This window comes from Toxorhynchites rutilus, chromosome 1 (assembly GCF_029784135.1).
Source record: "Toxorhynchites rutilus septentrionalis strain SRP chromosome 1, ASM2978413v1, whole genome shotgun sequence".
NCBI classification, from domain to species: Eukaryota; Metazoa; Arthropoda; class Insecta; order Diptera; family Culicidae; genus Toxorhynchites; species Toxorhynchites rutilus.
The window spans coordinates 166781419-166801383 of record NC_073744.1 but is presented as its reverse complement, the minus strand read 5'-3'; the positions used below and the strand labels follow the sequence as shown (position 1 = coordinate 166801383).

The following is a 19965-nucleotide window of genomic DNA, read 5'->3' as shown; positions in this document are numbered from 1 at the left end:
TTCGTTTGGAATGCGAGGAGCCTCCCGCGCACATTCTGGGTGAAAGATGAAGTTAAATTTTTCGCTCTCGCGGGGGTGATGACGGCGAGGGGTGAGTGACGGCTGAAAGACGGCGAAAAAAAAAAGTCCTAAGCTGTCGTTGGTGTGCGACGACGCAAGGCGCGGGGAAGGAGAGAGGGGTTAATGCGAGCGTTGGGAGGGTGGGAGTTAATAGCGCAAATTGAGGGAAAACATGCCGGCTTACGAAAAGAGGATAAGGATACTTAGCGAACGAGTGCGCTTCGTTCGTTTGTGTGTATGTCTTTCACTCACTCGCAGTGCCTCTCGCTCGGGTTGCTGCGATTGAACGAATCCATCGGCCTGCTGTGCGATGCATTCGGCTGTGTCTCGCGTATTTGCGTGCGCGTGTGTGTGAGCGATGGAAGGAAACGCCCATCTCGTGGCTCTTTAATCGCATAGTGCTGATCGGTGGTGGTGGTGGTGATGATTGGCTTGCTGCAGCTTATCCGGGAGGCGTGGCGTGTGTTGGGTCGCTCTCTCTCTCGCTCGCGAATTGCACCACGATTTACTCACGCACACAGCCACGAGCACTTGAGCTCGGAGTGGAGTAAGACCGAGGGTTGTGGTGTGCGTGTGTTGAAGGCATTATGTATCGCTGATTCCGTCTTGCCCAACCGTTTAGCTCCATTTTTGTGTCGAACTTTTGGTAGCAGCAGCAGCCGTTGTTGATCGAACGAAGAGGGCTCTCTCTCCTTCCACTTTTGAGTGTGTGGGTTTAGGTGCGTTCTCCGCGTTGCGTCCCTCTCGGTATATTGTATGTGCCGGATCCGGTTTTTCGGGGTCTGCTGGTGCTGCGGCTGTGTTGACGCCTGGAAAATGTTTGCTTTTTAGTGTACGTTTAACGCTGATCGATAGAACATGTGCGTTTTTGTCCTGAACCTCGTCGGCGGCAGGTTTTGAGCACAGCTATTATCCTATCTCCCTTTTTCTCGCTTCGGGGCCTTTCTTGCGGTGGTTGCCGATCCCACAGTGTGGAGTGCAGCGCGTAGAGTGCAGTGTGGTGCCGTTCGTCGGTGCTGTGTTCGATCGCGGAACGGTTTGAAGGGTATCCGAGTGCCGTCGCTGTGTCAACTGTGATCTTTAGTGATCCGCGATCCGCGAGAGGAGAGAAGGAAAAAAAACAAATCGAAACGCAGTGTGTTAATATGAAGCGAGGAAATCCGGTGTAGGCCAAAGATCGTGTGTAACGGAACCATGTGGAAGCAGTGACGTTCGATGGATTATGGTGAATAGCGATCACTGATTGTGGGAGTGAAAACGGAAGACGAAAACAGGCGGTGAAGCCAGTGAGTGAAGCGGAAAATTGTCCAGTGATTTTCTTGTGCAATTGTCAGTGAAAACTTTACCGAAAACGATTTTGCAAGAGGGGTGGTGAGATTGTGAGGAAACAGTCCAACGCAAAAAAAAACAGACGCATCTCCGAGTGGGAGCCGGAGGGAACCATTTCCGTTGGCAAGTGTCCGTGAAAACAGTCAAAATCGTGCTCCAGTGGCATATCCCGGGCGAAAGCCCATTCGAGCTAACCAAAATTAATAGCCTATCGGATATCACCGGCGCAGGTGGTGGGATGACGGTACCGGTGCAGCGCAACTCGATGGCCGTGTTACAGCCTCCCCGGTCACGGTTTATGATCACCGATATCCTGGGCGGAGGAGGCCAGAGCCATCAGGGCCACCACCATCAGGGTGGTGGCGGTGGCGGTGGCGATCGAGGTGGGGCCGATAGTGTGAACGGGAGCAGCAGTGAGGGCCGAACGCCAAGTCCGGGTCCGCGGGATTTAAGCCTAATGCAGGGACACCATCTGCACCAGGGAGCCGGAGGATTGACACCGGGAGCCCAGCATCATCTGGGTCTACACCATCACCACCATCACCACCATGTGGTGGATGATCAGGACCATGAGAACGAAAGCGATAGCGATGACAGTTGTCCCATGGATAACTCCAGTGTGTGCAGCAACGGTGAGTGCGATCAGCAGGGTTGTCAATGTCCCAGTATAAACCCATAAACCATTGACCAATTTTGTCGGTTGACATTTATCGTTCGAATAATCCTAGGTGTATTGACCTCGGATCGATCTTTCTTTTTCTTGCACACAAAACTCAGTGTTACTTTTCTCCTGCTTAAATTTTCGAATTCAATGCGGTTAGTTCGCAGTGCGTGTGGTGAAAATATACTGTTTTCTGTCATCGTCGGTGTTTTGACAAAAATGGCAAAACCAACAGCTTTCTCAAAGGCTGGAAGTTTATTGCACAACTTCAAAAAACAGTGTATGTTAAATTGATATCTACTAAACTGTGCTTATGTTTACAATTCCTGATATATTTTTAAAGCTAAAATCAATTCTGAACAAGAATCAAATTCTCTTCAGAGTCAAAACGTTCCTTTCGTGATAATGTCCTATTACTGAGCGTTTTCTAACAGTTGAATATATGAAAAACCATTGAAACCATGCGCATATAGTTACTATTTTTTGTTCACAGCACCCCGATGAGCAGAAATCTGATTTTTTGTGTTGTAATTACTTGTATTTCTGCATTTGAAACTTCAAGGTGATGCGATGAAAATGCTCAGATAAGTAATGAAATATAAATAATATTGACGTGATCGGTGAATTGAAATTTCTGTAAGACATTGAAAGACATTTCATGAGATTCCTTCCAAACATACTCGTTGTTATTCGACAACTATTCCAAAGATTGGGAAGCTGAATTTCTTCGACTGCCTGCTTCTCTCACGAACTGAGGTTCTATGGAGTGATCCATAACCAGAAATCGTGTCCCTATGCACCTCAATCCACTTAAGTTCATGCTTAAAATGAAAGAAATACAAATTTAAATTTAGAACTCTTCTGTTTCAATAATTCTGGTAACAGAAACAAGTTGGGATGAAAGCGCTAAAAGCGAGGAAGTCTTCGGTAATTGTTTTAATGTCGTCAGAGTAATCTTCATAAATCTTATGAAAAATTGGGAAGCGGCGTCCTCATTGCTCAACTCAACCAGTTTGAGTAAGTTTGAGTTATTGCGGGAGAGATACATATATTTGCCTCTGTTTACTTCCCCCCTGATCATGCTTGAGTTAGTTGTTATGATAAATTCTTCGGAGTTGCTGAAATTATTTTATCTTTTTTTGCACCAGAATCAAAAATCAACATAGGGGAACTTAGGGTAGAACGCACCACTATGAAAAATCATAGACACCGTAGTAATTGGCAGGATTTTCTGTGCCTATAACTTTCTTTTTCCATTATGAATACCATTAAAGGTAGTTTAGCACTGAAAACCTCGTCTAGCTTCATAGAATTGTCACATATAAAAAAACAGCATGATTCCATGCAACTCTGGCTGCTACAGTCATAAGACTTTTGAAGCATCATAAAACTAATTGAAGTTTTGCAAGTTTCAACACACTCTCGGATGTTACCAGAGCCTACATATGCCAAAAAGCTATGAAAACCATTCGGAAAGATGGAACATTGTAAGGAAATGTTTTAGCAAATTTTGTATATCTATATAAATGATTATGATTTGGTGTCCGTTTCCCACGATTTAACTCAAGAACGGAGCAACAGCTTTAAACAGTCAGTATCAAGTTCGATGCGTCTCAGTCTGCGTCCAATGAGGTACATATAGAGGTGGAGCAGTACGCGAAGTGTATCTGTATTGACAAACAAAATATCGTGTCGTAATTATTTGCATTCAATATGGAATGTATATGGAAGAAACAAAACAATGTTGAAAGTACTCACGGTTGCTTGATAATTTGAGCCAAAATTCGCATGAAATCATTCAACTGGTTGTTTTTAACAGATGACAATTATATCGTAGCTTATTTCGATTATTCATGTGACAAAAGGTCCAGAGAGCAGTCGTATGCTTAGTTCTGGAAAACAGTAACATTTTCGGTGAAATTTTGATTAGTTGGCGATTATTATCTCACAACATACACACCGAAACTGAGAGCCTTCGAAAAATAAACTTCATTACGGTAAAATAATGAAACTTCGTTTGTTTCTATGAACGTGGGGGAGTGAAAATGCCGCATGGAAATATCACTTTTATCCGTCTTTTTCGACGAGATTTCACTAATATTCACTCCACGCTACCACTTTAGTCTCATAGTCAGCGGGAGCTCTACAAAAATTAACGTTTTTAATTGATGAATTACTTCCTGAAAATAGAATTTTCACATGGATGCGATGGGCAATCAAAGATAAACACAACGACTGACGTCACTATTTGCGAAATAGTTATGGCAGCGCATGCTGTGTCGCTCAAAACTCGACCATCTTCATTACCTTTTTTCCAGGACATTGGTCTGCGTCAGGTTTATCAAAAATAATATTATATACCGCGAATATATATCACATGCATAAAAATAATTTCTGTGGAAACTTGAGTGTTCGAAATTATTTAAAACAAAATATCAATTGAGGGTGGGACAAAGTTCGCCGGGTCGGCTAGTCATTCAATAAAAACCAGAACGAACAATTGTTTTTTTTTCAATTTTTCTGAACAACTAAAATCCTTCCATTATTACGAATAACACAAGCCTTGACAAATGAGAATAAAAACTCAAAAATATAAAGCCAAAAGTTTGGCAGCACATTTGTGAACAGCGGCACGTAACCATATATTTGAGAGCAGCGGCACACATTGATACGTTTGTAAACAAAAATATTGGATTCAAAAATTAATCTGCGTTTTCGGCGTGCGACAACAAAAATGGCTCAAAAATCAGACGATTCTAACCGGCAGAAACATATCGGAAGCGGAACGTATAAGCAGTGAATCAAAAATTATCTAAAAGACATTTCGACTCGTTGTGGTGCATTTTGGACACGCATAAGGGCATCTTACCTCGCTTATTGAGGAATGGTGTAATATAAACGTGTTTAGAATTTTAGTTATTTTTTATGGTTTTCTTAATCGTAAGTGTTTTTAATTCATTTAGTTACAAAGAAAACAGATGTGGCTACATTGTGGATGTGAAGAAACGTTGGAATATGTAGTAAAAATACATGTTTCATTCTGTTTTGCTTAAACTACCAATTAATGAAGACGGAGCTTAACTATATCAATTCGCAGGGTTTTTTTTAAAAGTGTGGAAAACATAGAAGTAGCAGTGACGACTCTTTACTCGATAATCAATGAAACTATAGAGGAGGAGATACCAACAAGATGAAATGGAAGGAAAATAAACACAAGATATTTGGGTTGGTTTAACCAAAACAAAACAAACTTAAAAAAATATATAAAACTGGAGGCGCATAAAATTTCTAAGAAATACAGTTCTGATGCTAATCTCGAAAATTATTTGAGTATTTAAAACCAGCTTGACTCTGCTGTTAAATAGGACTTTAAACGAAATTTAAAAGCAATGGTTTTCCATCACGCATACACTTTGACGAAATTGTGGGGAATGACCCAGAAGATATTTACAACCTCTTTGCAACATTCTCTCAAGAAGTTTATATTAAAACATTCGGGGAGGACCAAGATCGTGATTTCTTCCAGATCTTTCTTCCATTTCTTCCAGAATATCCACGTGATGTCAGATAAGTATCTGTCAGTGAAATTTTTGACGCAATAAATAAGCTTGACGTCTCGAAAGGGCCAGGTCCTGACAGAATTCCACCGGTATTTTGAAAAAACAAAATACATCTGAATAACTCATTCACTTTTACGGCTTTCCAATAAGTCATTGGATTCGGAAAGGTTCCCAAAAATATGGAAAAAACTCTTTTTTTGTGCCAATCCTCAAATCCAGCAATGGATCCAATGTAAGAAATTACCGTGGAGTAGCAATTTTTTGTTGCATTCCAAGACTCCTTGGGGGAATAATAAACCAATAACTTTTTCAACAACTAAAAACACGAATTACGAATTAGCAATATGGTTCTATAAAAGGACGCTTAACGCTGGAACTACCAAAACCGTCAATTTGACGGATTTCAAATTTCATGGTCAAAAATTTTATATAATTTCTATGTAGGGTTCTAGAATTTTGCGATGACTTTTCATGAGATGTAAGGATAGTTTATTATTCATATTCAATTTCTGTTTACCGGCTTCAACTTCCATAATCAGTACTATCTATACCTATTTTTACCGAGACCCGACAAAATGACGGATCTGGCAATTTCAAAGTTTATAACAATCTATGCATCATCTATGAAATAGTGGACATCGATAATTATGTGCATTCAATTAGACATGCAATTTCGTGCAGTTTACGCACAATAGTTTTCCGATATGTTTAGAGTTTGGAGTAGTTACGAAATTTAGATTGTAGAAATAGAAATACCTGAAATTGTATCGTTTTACAATAGAACCAAGTTTGGAGTAGATGTAGTTGAACACATGGCACGCAAATATAGCGTAAAAGCAGGGTCTCGTAGATGGCCATTGCAAGTGTTCTACTATATTTTGGACTTGGCAGCAATCAATTCGTGGATTTTATACAAAGAAACTTGTGATGGGAACATAACGAGGAAACAATTCTTGTTTCTATTGGCAGAAGAACTTTCCAATGAACATAAGTGCGGCAGAGAACAAGCTCCCCCAAAAAACAACCAAACAAAGCAATGGATTGTACTACCGGAAACTTAACTAAAAGACTTCAAGAACGAAAATCTTGTCAAATACAATTATTGCAATAAATACTTTTGTGGCAAGTGTTCATCCAGAATAACATGTTTTTGTAAGATATGTGCCTCATAGTCATAGACCTATAAATGTAAATATAAACCTTTTTGTTTATTTTTTAAAATTGAAAACTAACTAAGTAAAAAATACAACAAACGCACTAATAAAAAATCCGTCAATTTGACGGGTGCGGTAGAACTAGGTATATATTAAACGTCGGTAGTTCTAGCGTTAACAACAACAAATTTGCTGGAATTTTTCACATTCACTTCGAATGCAATGGATAATTGTAATCAAGTTGAAGCTCTACAACCAAAAGTGATTTTTGGCACATGTCTTGGCATTCCGATTTATTACATTAAATGAGCCTAAAATAACAGAAAATGCGCTACTCCCCCATACTGGTATATCATTTGTGTGATATATATGCTATAATAATAAAAGATCAACATGAGCGAGCGAACCGGGAAACACATTGAACAATAAGTACGCATTAAAGTTTTTCGCATACTTTTCCACATACACGGCCCAGACCGAGAAGGATATAGATTCACGTTTATGTTCTCCTTGTTGCTCTTAGAAACCACTTTCCAGCTTCATTTTATAATGAGGTGTAATATTATCACGCATTTATGTAACAGCACCAGTAGCTATGTGGATAGCGTGGTCGTGTAAGACAGCCTTGCATTGCAGCCGGCCTTGGTTCGATCCTTGTTGACACCGTTCGGACTTTTTGTTTGGGGTACAATCCAAAAAAAGATGAACAAACAAAATAGAAACGCTTCAAGACACGAAAAGGCATGGTTTCTGCCGAAAATGAAATGCTTTCTGGCAACGCTATGTCTCAGAGAAAATCCAGAATACAGAATGTGTTCATTTCACTCCCAATTACGAAGAAGGTTTCGTGTGTATATTATACCATCCGAATGAGACGTCGAAAAGAACCACTTACGACAAAGCTTATTTGCTGTTTCGCAACCCAAATGTCGGAATGACAATTTATCCATCGACACAGCTTCGCACTAAATGAAATAATCGCGCAAATTACGCGAGAAGTGTTATCACTAATTCCGCAATCCTCTCAATTGCGTCCCGCAATTAGCCCCTCTAACAGAACCACCATTAACGGTTTGCAATTATTTGAGAAATTGTGGGAAGTGGTAAGTACCACACTAAACACCTTCCAATAACAATTTCGCCCAAATTTTTCGAGCGATAAGAGCCCAATTATCATCTGTTCTCAATTTTCGCGCAGGCAATTATGAGGAGTTCCCAACTCAGGGCAACAGCAGGGCCCATTGAGATTTTTATTAGCAGATTAGTGACACCTTTTTCGGAGGGAGGAGGGTGGAGTCTCCGCAAATCTGTTTTGTTTCCCGGGGGAATCTGGGCGTCGGAGTCTCCCCCGGCACCGTTCAGTGTCTAACGACCAGCAGCAACAGCAGCAATCTGCTCCGTAATTGTTGTAGTATAATTAGTTAATTTTCCTCGCGCACCCACAGCGCAAATGCTTTCATAACGCTGTTATTTGCAATTAAACTTTTGATGCGTTTTTAGTGGCGATCCAAATTGTAGGGAACAGCAAAAAAAAATTATATGAAACCAAGTCAGGGGATAACTAATTCCGATTTTTTTTTCTTCCTCCGCATCCGTCACATCCGAGAAAAACGGCACACAAGCGTTCCGAGGCTTATTTATACAATATTTATGTTCCGGCTGCTTCACCGCGAGAGTCGGGGGACCGAAAAGTCATAAAATAGATAGCTAAATCGCTGAATTTTAACCGTTGCTGGCTGACCACGCAGCCGCGTCGCGCCGCGCCCCATTTCGCACCTCCGCCTCGGCTGGTCCAATTAATTTCAGCAAGACAATGTTATCTTCAAAGCTCTGCTTTAAATTAATTTCTCAACAGCACTTCCCTTCTCGACCTTCCAGACCAGACGAGAGGGGAAACAAAGTAACAACAATCAGCAACTCCCGGGCAGCTTTCAGTGAATTTTAAACGTTTTATAGGTTAGTTATGATTTTTTAACGAGTCCCTCCATCACCGGACAACAGGAGAAAAATGAACCCGGGAGAGCGAGCGACCGGAGTTGACACTTTTGAGGGAAGGGGATTAAAGTGTCACTCTGACGACAATCGACAGGGATCAATATATGATTTTTTGTGTTCCACTTTTCAATCAGCGAGAGCCACACGGTAAACTCTAAGCAGATTAACAGCGAAAGCCATTAACTTTTTTTTCACTTTTTCCCCGGACGGTTCTTGGGTTCCCCCTGGAGGCAGGCTACGGCAGGTTCTACGGAACTCGAGAAGCTCGGGAAGATTATCGACTCCGGGATGTCTTGATCTCGCGCGCCCTCTTTGGGATTTAAGTTTTTCTCACGCCGAACGACGGTCGGGTTAAATTGATTGACTTTTTGTCACTGGAACGATTTAAGCAGTCTCTGGTCGAAGGCTTGATATCTATCTTTCGATTTGTTGCGTGGATTCAGCTACTCGATAACAACACCCAAAGATGGTCATTTATGGGCCCAATTTGCGAGGCACTAATTACTCCTCACTTCCGATGGAAACCACAGAAATGGTACTATGAAGCCTACAAAAGTGTCCAATCTATTGCTAACCAAGTGGAAGATAATGAAAATTCAGCGAAAGTTTTTCATGTTTTTCGAAGGAATAAATCCAAGAACTATATGAAAGTATATGCAGATGGAACCAAAGCAGAAGGAAATACCGGGGTTTTTGTTTATTTCACAAGACTCACAATCAGTGGCTAATGATAGAAGTTCGCTTAAAAATCTGGAACTTCTAAGAACAAATTAGCTCAGAGTTGCGGAGAATCTATAAAAAAATAAATATAATGATCTGGATCAGGGCCCGAAATCTGAATAAATCTTCGAAGATGAAAAATGAATATCAAGTGTCCTCTCAGTCGCTTCGCTTCGCTTCGACTAGCACTACTTTGGCATTCGCCATCAACATAATTTGAATTGACTAGAAAATGAATTGACGAGCGTTGAGAGCGATGATGACTAATGAACTATTCTGATCAATTCTTATTCTAATTGACGTGACTGATGACTGACGACAAATCTGCCTCTTCATTCAAATTCACACATCTACTTCCCCCTCACATGAATCTCTTTACCAGCGCACACAATCTTATTTTTACGTTCATATAAAGTGAAACGATTACTGATGCAAAAAAGTAGTTACACCATTAATGGGTGGTCTATTGTCTACCCACCGTGAACTCAAACCAACGAACTTAGACAGTTATTAGGAATGCTATAAAGGTTCTCGCGTTAGTATTAGTAAGTGGCGTGCAAAATAGTGTGCAGTTCTGGAGGAATTCTAAACAAAATTTTAGTTCACTTTGTTTCCAAGTTCAATTTTGTGAAAAACCATGCAGAAAAACGGATTTATTTTAAAAAAAAATCACAAATTTGACAGTGGTTCTGAACACAACAGTGCACGTTATTTTATATGTGTGAGTAATTTTGGTGTACGATACAAAAAATCTAGCTCACCTGTAGTATATTGTCAAACCACGTTGAGCTCAAACATCGATACATGCATACCTGATACATTGAAGTCCATTTGACGGGGAACAATGAAATGCGTTAGTCGAGTCGTAGAGTGCGATAGCAACTAAACGCCCAACTGTGACAATGAGACTCCGTCATGTTGACGGAGAAATTGCTGGAAGAAGCCAAAACTCATTTCCGATTGAAGACGAAGGCGACATTGTTACTAGTCCGCTGACTATCCTCGGTTGAATATGACTTTGCTGAGCCCTGGTCTGAACTCTTCCAGGTAGTTTTGGCGATGTTACAATCCCTTTCACCCCGATTCTGAAATTCGATCGACTTGGCCAAATCGCCTGTGCTCTGCTTCGTTCGAGCGGATTTTTAATTTGAACATTTTTCGTTCGAGCTCGAAATATGGAATGGCAAATTCGAACTCATTTTAAACGTAAATCCGTCGGAATACAGAATCGGGGGGTTTTTCTTACTTTTGTTAGAAATGTAATTCCACCGAGATTTTGCAGCCGAGCACTTTCAATTGATATCCATACTGATGGGGCTTTTTTTCAAAAAAATAGCATAAATAGCTGTGTTCTACTAGTCAATCCCTTTCATTTGATACCCATATTGATGGGGTTCGGAGAAAATATGTGATCTGTTATTTTGTAGTGGCCGCCATCTTGGATTTTCATTTTTCATAAATAACTGTTTTCTACTAGTGAAGCTCTTTCATTTGATACCCATATTGACGGGGTTGTGAAAAAAATATATATGGCGCCATCTTGTGGTGGCGACCATTTTGGATTTGCGTTTTTCATGAATAACTGTGTGTTCTACTAGTCAAGCCCTTTCATTTGATACTATTCTGGCTATATATTGTATATTCTATATGGAATTATATATTATATATTCTATATGGAATATATTGGCTATTCTATATGGAATTATTATAGAAATTATTTGAAATTTGCGAAAATCAGAAATAAAATACCCTGGATAATCGAGTATAAAATTCCGGATAATCGAGTCCGACCTGTATTAGTGTATTATTGACATAAGATGCAGTGATGGTAGTTTACATTACTGACTACTAAAACGAAAGGTTCATCCAGTGAATGAAACAAGTATTGTTATTGTGGTTCGATTGATCATATTTTTTCAATGTTGTTCTTTTTGGTCCAGTGCTTTTCGCATAATTCTTTGATTGATTGCATTTTCAAGTTGTAAATTTTGTCAATAATCTTATAATAAATATCACATATGTTGATTATTATACTTTAGAACGAGAATGTCCCAAATAACGATCCTCAAAGTTTTTTTTTATGCATCACAGTAGGCTCATTTTTTGACAAATGATACAGCTCTCCAGTGTTGCCATGTATTTTTTTATATTCATTTTTATACGAAGAGATAATTGTTTATAATACTGATAATCGGATATTTATAAAAATGATGAAAAATAAATCGTTTGTTCATTGAAAGAATTGCTATTGAAAACGTAACGACGTGACGAAAGTTCGTACACTCATTTCCGATGAAAATTAACTATTGAATTAGTTATTTTAATATTTGTTGGTTTTATAATTCAAAATAGTTTCCTTCTGACCATCAATGGTTTCAAAACTCTGAGATAAATGGTTTAGAAAATGGTTTTCTGCTGGATAGAGATCTCTAAATAATACATTGCTTAGATTGATCCTTCAGTTGTTTTCACTAGACAAACAAACAATGCAAAAAGGCAAGGAAAAATAAAAAATCAAATTGTAGACCGATACATTATTAATACTACTTAAAACTACTTACTTAAAACAAAAAAAAAACTAAAGAGAGCTGGCTGGATATTTTATCCGTTTAATTCAAAAGAGAATTTTAACAAGTTACATAATCAAAAAATTTATTTTATTTAATTATTTATTTCGACAAATCAGCTTAGACTAAATATGCTACCCAAATATTACAGTGAAATTTAACTATATCTTATTCTATTCAGATATTCTTTAAGCATTGACCTTGACATGGTTACATCAGTTATTTCACTGTGTTCGTTAGAGAGGCTCATCATACGATTGATAGGACTATATTTGGCATAATTCGCCCTTCGGTAATCTATGTAGAAAATGTTAGGGTTTCTCAGGTGCCTAATCGGTGCGTGAAAAATTAGGCTTCCTTATATTTCTTCTGAGTCCACTCGTTGTGATATGATATCAATAATAAATAGAATAGAATCATGGCAGAGTTCCGACGTTCTTTTAGGCTTTTTATATTGATTAGCATACAGCGGTCTTCATATGGAGGGAGTTTTACTAGTTTACGAAGTGCAAATAATAAAAAATTGTTTTTGTACAGATTCAATTCTGTCTTCGTGTGAAGTTATATAGTGGGACCATACAATACTACAGTATTCGAGAATTCATCTGACGTATGTAATATACAACGTTTTTATTGTGTACGGATCGTGGAAATGGTAACTAAAACGTTTGACGTAGCTCAACATATTATTTGCTCTACGGATGATTGTATATTGTATTATAATGACCAATGAAGGTTAGTTTCGAATCTAAGACCCCGCCTAAGTCTCTTACTCGTTGACATCTATTGATGGGTTGATTTCCCAGCATAACACCATTCTTCAAGTGTGTTCTTCTTCTCGAAAAAGTCATCATTTCCTAACTTTGAGCTGTAATAAATATGTCGACTTCATTTTTGAATGTTTGAGAGTCTTCCTCATTCTTTATTTCCATAAAAAGCTTCATATCATCTGCGTAGATAAGTGCCTTAACATTGTTAAGAAACGTTAAGAAACGTCATTAACAAATAAAATTAACAAAAGTGGCCCCAAATGAGAGGCTTGAGGAACTCCGGATGTAACAAATATTGGTTTTGAATTTTTCCCTTTTAATCTTACCATTTGCGTGCGGTCAGTCAAATATGATTGTAGACATTTCAATAGCTTGAATCTTTCCCTATTTTTTTAAGTTTAAGAAGGAGTAAGGGTATATCAACACGATCGAAAGCCTTACTAAAGTCAGTGTATAGAGCTTCAACTTGATTACCATTATCCATTGCATTCGAAGTGAATGTGACAAATTCCAGCAAATTTGTTGTTGTTGATCGTCATTTGAAAAAAACCATGTTGCTTGTTCGTAATTCGTGTCTTTAATTGTTGAAAATGTATTTGGTTCATTATGGCTCCAAAGAGTTTTGGAATGCAAGAAATAATTGCTACTCCACGATAATTTCTTTCATCGGATCTATTACCGGATTTGAATATTGGTACAAGAAAAGAGTTGTTCCATATTTTTGAGAACCTTTCTGATTTCAATGACTTATTGGAAAGTCATAAAAGTGGATAAGTTAATTCAGATGCCAATTTTATTTTTATAAAAACCGGTGGAATTCCGTCAGGACCTGACCCTTTCGAGACATCAAGCTTATTTAATGCTAATTAAATTTCAATGTAAGTAAGTTTTCTGACTTCAACATCACATGGAAATTCTGGAAGAAATGCAAAGATGTCACACTCTCGGTCCTCCTCAGCTGTTTCAATATAAACTTCTTGAAAAAATGTTGCAAAGAAGTTGCATTTTTTTCTGGGTCATTCCCCACGGTATCGTTAAGGTGCATGCGTGATGGGAACCATTGCTTTTAATTTCATGATGATTTGAGCCAAATTTTTCATGAAATTTTGCAACTGTTTTTTTTTTAACAGATGACAACTGTATTTTGAATTATTTTCATGATTTATGTGGTGAAAAGCCCCAAGATCAATTCAGTTTTAGTCCTCGAAAGCGGTAACATTTTCAGTGAAATGCTGCTTAATTGGAGACTATTTTCCCACATCACACGCACCGACACTGAGAGTCATAGTAAAATCGATATGATATCGTAAAAATAATGATAGTTCGTTTGTTTCTATGGCCGTGAGGGAGTGGAAATATCTTACTAAAATATAATATTATTTGTTCGTCTTTTTCTACGTGATTTCACAAATATTCACTGCACGCTGTCACATTATACTCATAATCGGCGGTACTTCAAAAAAAACTATGTTTTTCACTGATAAAACACTTACTGAAAATAGCATTTTCACATGGATTCAGTAGGCAATCGAATGAAAACACAAATACTGACGTCACGATTTGAGAAATAGTTATGGCAGCGCATGCTATGTCGCTCGAAACTCTACCATCTTCATTGCCTTTTTTCCATGACATTGGATTCAAATGCAGCACCCGGCTGTGCCCAACTGACGCTTTGCATGTATGTGTAGCAAGAACCCTATTGTCATTTAGCTTTTAATTATTTTCGATAATGAATGTTGAATTATTTCACGATATCTAAATGATCCAAAACTAAGTATTGTGGACAGAAGCATAATTCTTAAATTTAGAAATTATTTCATATTTTGTATATAAGAGTCGACAGTCGAACAAATGCCCACAAAATAGTACTAAAAATGCGCCAATTTTTCCCGGTCAGTTACTGAAGAAAATGGGACCAACACCATCGCGCAACACACATCGCGAAAAGCAGAACCACAGAACCACCGTTGTCGTGGTCAAAAATATCTTGCGCAAAAATAAATGGATGAATTAGCTAATTTATTGCGCCATTATATCGACCGAGACCGGGTAATCCGCAAATCGTCGAACGCATTACGATTACGATCGCCAACCAATTTTCGGTCGTAGCAATTACCCGGCCACTAATTGAATTTATAGTGCTGACTCATGGATTAATTTGGGTGCTCGAAACAGAACCCCTTACACTTTGGTGTTTTGTTTCATCCGTTCAATTGCCCGGCCATTTAGACGGGTTCGGTTCGGTGTTTTGCTGATCCCCTCCGACGAATGTGTGTAGGTATAATCAATACCCCAATCGTTGGGTTCTTATTTTTCCCAACCGGTTAATCTAACCTAATCGAGAGGAGCCAGACCCGCGGCCCGTCCCCACGGGACGGGAGCGGATATTCCTCATGACCTTCAATTTCCCGATCGGTAATTACTTGCCTCGATCTCGCTTCTACCCATTCCCAGCTTCAAAGCGCTTGTGTCAGCGTCTTCCCCCGTTCAATCCGAGCGATAATCACCGGCTTCGATAAGTTTCGATAATCTATCACGCCCCTTCCCAAGGGGCCCAGGAAATAGACCATCATCGCAGCTCCCCGGGACCTTCCTGCGCCGAGTAATGATCATTCTGGAATTAATTGACTTCCGTTCTAAACAAACACGGGTCAAATCAGAAGTTTTAGAGTACGGGCCCCCTCCTCTTCATTCATCATTCATGTGGCCAGGGCTGGATCAGGGGTGGATGGTTTGCGGTCATAATGGTTTCGCCGAACCCTGTAATAAAAACTAAACGGAAAAAGCGAAAATCATAGATCGCGCGCTCTCCCGAAGCAAGCTCGAAAGAAATACAATTAACAAAAAAACCGGAGTGAAGTTTTTAAAGCTATTTATAACCCCGCTAATGAGAAATCATATCTAGTCCGGGGAGCCTCCAACTCCCCCGACCAAAAGGCCACTATTTATCATTTTAATTAAACTTTTATTTCGCCCGGGCAATGATACGCTCGTTAATTCGGGAGTGTTAACTCAACGGATCTGACGGATCTGTACTCCGGGGCCAGGCTGCAGAGTACGTGATGATCCTCTCTGATTCTGATTACTCATATCAGCGCTTCCCGTTCGATGATCGGACCTAGCGAGCAAACAACGAGATTTCGGGGGTCCATCTTCTTCCTCTCTCTCTGAGGGGTTTGCGGATCGCTGAGTCGTGTGTGCACGCGTTTTTCAACCATGGTTTCTATTTCACGATTATTTTGCGCATTTATGATTAGATTTATTAGCACATAGCGACACAGCCATTTACGCGGCAGCGGCGGCGATCGGAATGAATTTGGGAGGAAGCCAACCGTTAGGATGCCCCCCGAATGGCGAATCTCTGGGAGAGGACGGCCAAGGGGAACGCCTCGCCTCGGTGGTGGTGGTGGTGGTGAGGATTGGGGGAGGGGACACACACAAAGGTTACTTACTCGGCCGTGTCATTTTATTGGTCGTCGGAGCACTTTTTTCACTGAATTTCTAATCAGCTCAGTGGCTCGATACGATCAAACGCGCAAACTGCTGCTGCTGTCGCTGCCACTCGTATCACCGGACCCCGGAAGCACGATAATCGATGCCAGTCAGCGGCTCTTTTGGGCTTTGAATTATGGCACTGTTTTAGTAGCTAGTATTTTGCTTTTTTGATTCCACCCGAAAAGAAGCGTTTTAATTACCCGAAATTTTCGGTTCAATTAATTTTCAATTTTTGGAAATCAACGCAATAGCAGCGCGGAGCATTATAGTTTTTTTTTGTGTTCCGTGTGTGTTCCGTATGGGGATGGGGGTTTGGGTTTCGAACCGAATTCTGTTCCGTAGTTTGGTTTTTGGTTCGATTTCAATTAGGCGATTTCCACCGATTTCACACATTGATACCGACTTTTGATCTGTTTCTCTTTAGTGATAATCGTCCCGAAAAAAGTGCCTCTCGAGATTTTATGTCTGCTTGTTGGGGAAACATTTTCGGGGTTATGGTACTAATTACAAAGATGTTTGGTGCAAACACCTTGCGCCCCGTTGGATCGAGTCCGATTTACGGTTAATTCGAAGAAGGGTCATGCGGTCTCTGGTTCCCAAGTAGAATTTATTCTATAACATGATTATTGATAAAACTGATTGTCAGTTGAATTCCCGAGTCTAATTTAATTTCTTCATATGAGTCTTCGAAGGTACAGTATCGTTATCCCCTTTCTTATGGATGTTTATTTAACACAGAGAAGTTATTTTGGAAACGTGTTAATTTTTCTCAAGGTAAAGAAAGCTTCAGAAATGTTTTTCTAATGCAACTCATTCTTTTAGCATCACATTGTCAGCTCATTTTCTGAGGTTTGGATTTGTTTGGGAAAAGCTCCGCATTTTGCTATTCGAAGTTTTCATTACAGTTTTCCAAACCAAATGCTTCTGTTTGTTTACCAAAATTTAAAAAGTTTGTAATTGCAAAAAAAAAGGACTCTAACAGAGAAGAAATGTCCATAAAATCACAGACACATTTGCAAATCTGGCAACTCTGCCTTAAAGTTCGTGAGGTTAAAACCCATGAGCAAGGCGCCTAGAAATATACCCTAAGGTGAGCCATTTTGCTAAAACCACTCTTCAACCATCTTGGAAGTCTACTGTATGTTGTTTGTGAACAAAACACAATACGCTTGTGCCCAAGCTCGCTCGTGATCGGTATGTCTCTTTCACGCTTCAATCAAATAATTTCCCTTCTGCTTTCTTCCGTGCTGTTTTCATATACCGCTCCCCTAACCAACTTAGTGACGAATGCATATGCGTCTAATGTGACAGCGTGCAGTGGATATTTGTGAAAAGATGTCGGAAAAGATGAATAAAAGTGACATTTTTGTGTGTCATTTTCACTCTCTTCATAGAAATAAACAAATTTTTGTTATTTTCGCAATGATATGATGATATTTTGAAGGCTCCAGTACCGGTGAATAAAATAGTTTACAATTAAGCAACATTTCATTTAAAATTCTGCTATTTCCGAGGACTAAGAATACGACTGTTCTCTGGACTTTTTTGCTTTTTAAATGATGGAAGTAAGTCACAATACAAATATCATCTTTCAAAATACAATCAGTTACAAGATTTCATGAGCATTTTGGCTCGTGACATGATCAAATTGTGAGTTATTTAAACATTGTTTTGAATATTGAATGCAAATATCGGCGACACCATATTTTGTTTACCAATCAGAGACTCCGGATTTCCTCATCAATATTGAGCTTTGGCTGTGCAAGCTGTCATTATGCTGTCATATGTCATTATACTGATGAAAGTATTGAGCGAGTAAGGTCCACTTATTACATAGAAAACGTATTTGATATGAAAATTAAAAAGCACGATGAGGTGTGTGTGTGTGTGTATGCGTGTAATTGAGGGTGGAAGCCCATTACCATTTTCGATCACAGAAATGAAACTCGAAGGTCAACGCTACCAATGTTGCCACATCTGCACAACTCGATTGGATTTGAGTCGAACGAATTGCAGACTGCGGAATTGCGGTCCGCTCGGATGATTTTATTTCGGTCAGATTCCAGGGGAAGGGTGAGTTGTTTCTGTTATACCCTATTATTCTCGAAGTCCCGACGTGAGTAAAGAGTTAACTTTTCAGACATTTTATCAGACTTATGTCCAGGTTAATATTCAATAGTTCCGCGTTGAATGTGCGTCTATATTGTGTTGGTTTTGCTGCCAACATTTTATCCAATTGACCTGCTTAACTTCCCCCAATTTGGAATATTGAATTAGTAAAATATCCACCAATTTATGAACAATCGGAAGAAATTCAAAAACAGTTATGTTCGAGCACTTACAGTCCTACGACAGTTATACCAGTTATATAAGTTACTAGCTAACCCGGCAAACTTCGTCTCGCCCATTTACTTGATTAATTCTCGAGTAATGCAGAAATTTGTGTTTTATTTGTATGGCAGCCACCCCTAAGAGAGGGGGGAGGGGTATCTAACCACCATAGAAACATTCATTGCACCCTAAAGTTTCCATATGCCTAATTTGGTTTAATTTGCTTGATTAATTCTCGGGTAGTGCAAAAATTTGTGTTTCATTTGTACGGCAGCCCCCTGTAAGAGAGGGGGAAGGAGTATCTTAACACCATAGAAACATTTATTGCATCCTAAAACCTCCACATGCCAAATTTGGTTTCATTTGCTTGAATTATTCTCGAGTAATGCAGAAATTTGTGTTTCATTTGTATGGCAGCCCCCCCTTAGAGAGGGGGGAGGGGTCTCAAAATATCACGAAAACCTTCCCCGGCCCCAAAAACCCCTACATACCAATTTTCATGTCGATCGGTTCAGTAGTTTCCGAGTCTATAAGAATCAGACAGACAGACAGAAAAAAAGCACCCAAAGCACAGACTCTTGTATTATTCACTGCCGAACGAAAACAGAATTTCTAGAAATCTGAAAAAATCTTCCGACCATCAAAAGAATTCCAGATCAACAGCGTTGGTTTTATTGGAGCCATATAGGGTGTTTCGTTTTCACAATCGCCCAGCTAACCGTATTATAGCATGGTCCCTTTTGTTTCCACAAAACAATGTTATAAATGCTCACGGTTTCATGATGTTATGAGCAGAATTTCTCATCAAATCTTGATAGGCAAAGAAAAAAAAACAACGAATAGTTTTCAGTCCATCTATTCAATGCATATCAATTTGTATATGTTTTTCTATGTTTTTTTTACATTGTAACACAAAAAATGTTCCCAAATATACTTCGAATTGAGTTTACCACTATAATTATCTCATCGTTCAAAAGTTTTTTGCATCCTAAAAACTTTTGTTATTTCCATCTCAATTACTCACTTTTTCTTAGTTTTTTTTTTTTTTTTTCCAAAATATATATTTTTATCAAGGCTCATATGGCGTTAGCCTCACGGGGCCGGGAGTTCAATACTTTGACAATTTTTCTTATTATCTATGTTAGTAATATGTAACCGATTACTCGCGGTTGGCTCGAGGTTAGTATTACAAGTGTTTTCGTAATTCGGATGTTGCTGTCTCCAATGCTCTGTACGTGTGCCCGACACGGGATACTTCCTATTGGGATGCAGCTGACCCTTAATCAGCAACGCCCCCCTAGTCTGTACCTCATATCTAGC

General features: G+C 39.3%; 1 protein-coding gene across 1 annotated transcript in view; it reads left to right on the top strand.

The window, feature by feature from the left end:
- The first annotated feature begins 908 nt into the window (after nucleotides 1-908).
- Nucleotides 909-19965, top strand: part of LOC129761909 (homeobox protein B-H1-like) — a 104074-nt gene continuing 85017 nt past the window's right edge. The window contains exon 1 of the mRNA XM_055759753.1: nucleotides 909-2021. Coding sequence (XP_055615728.1) covers nucleotides 1628-2021 — 394 coding nt within the window. The 5' untranslated portion in view covers nucleotides 909-1627. The remainder of the gene's footprint in view (nucleotides 2022-19965) is intronic.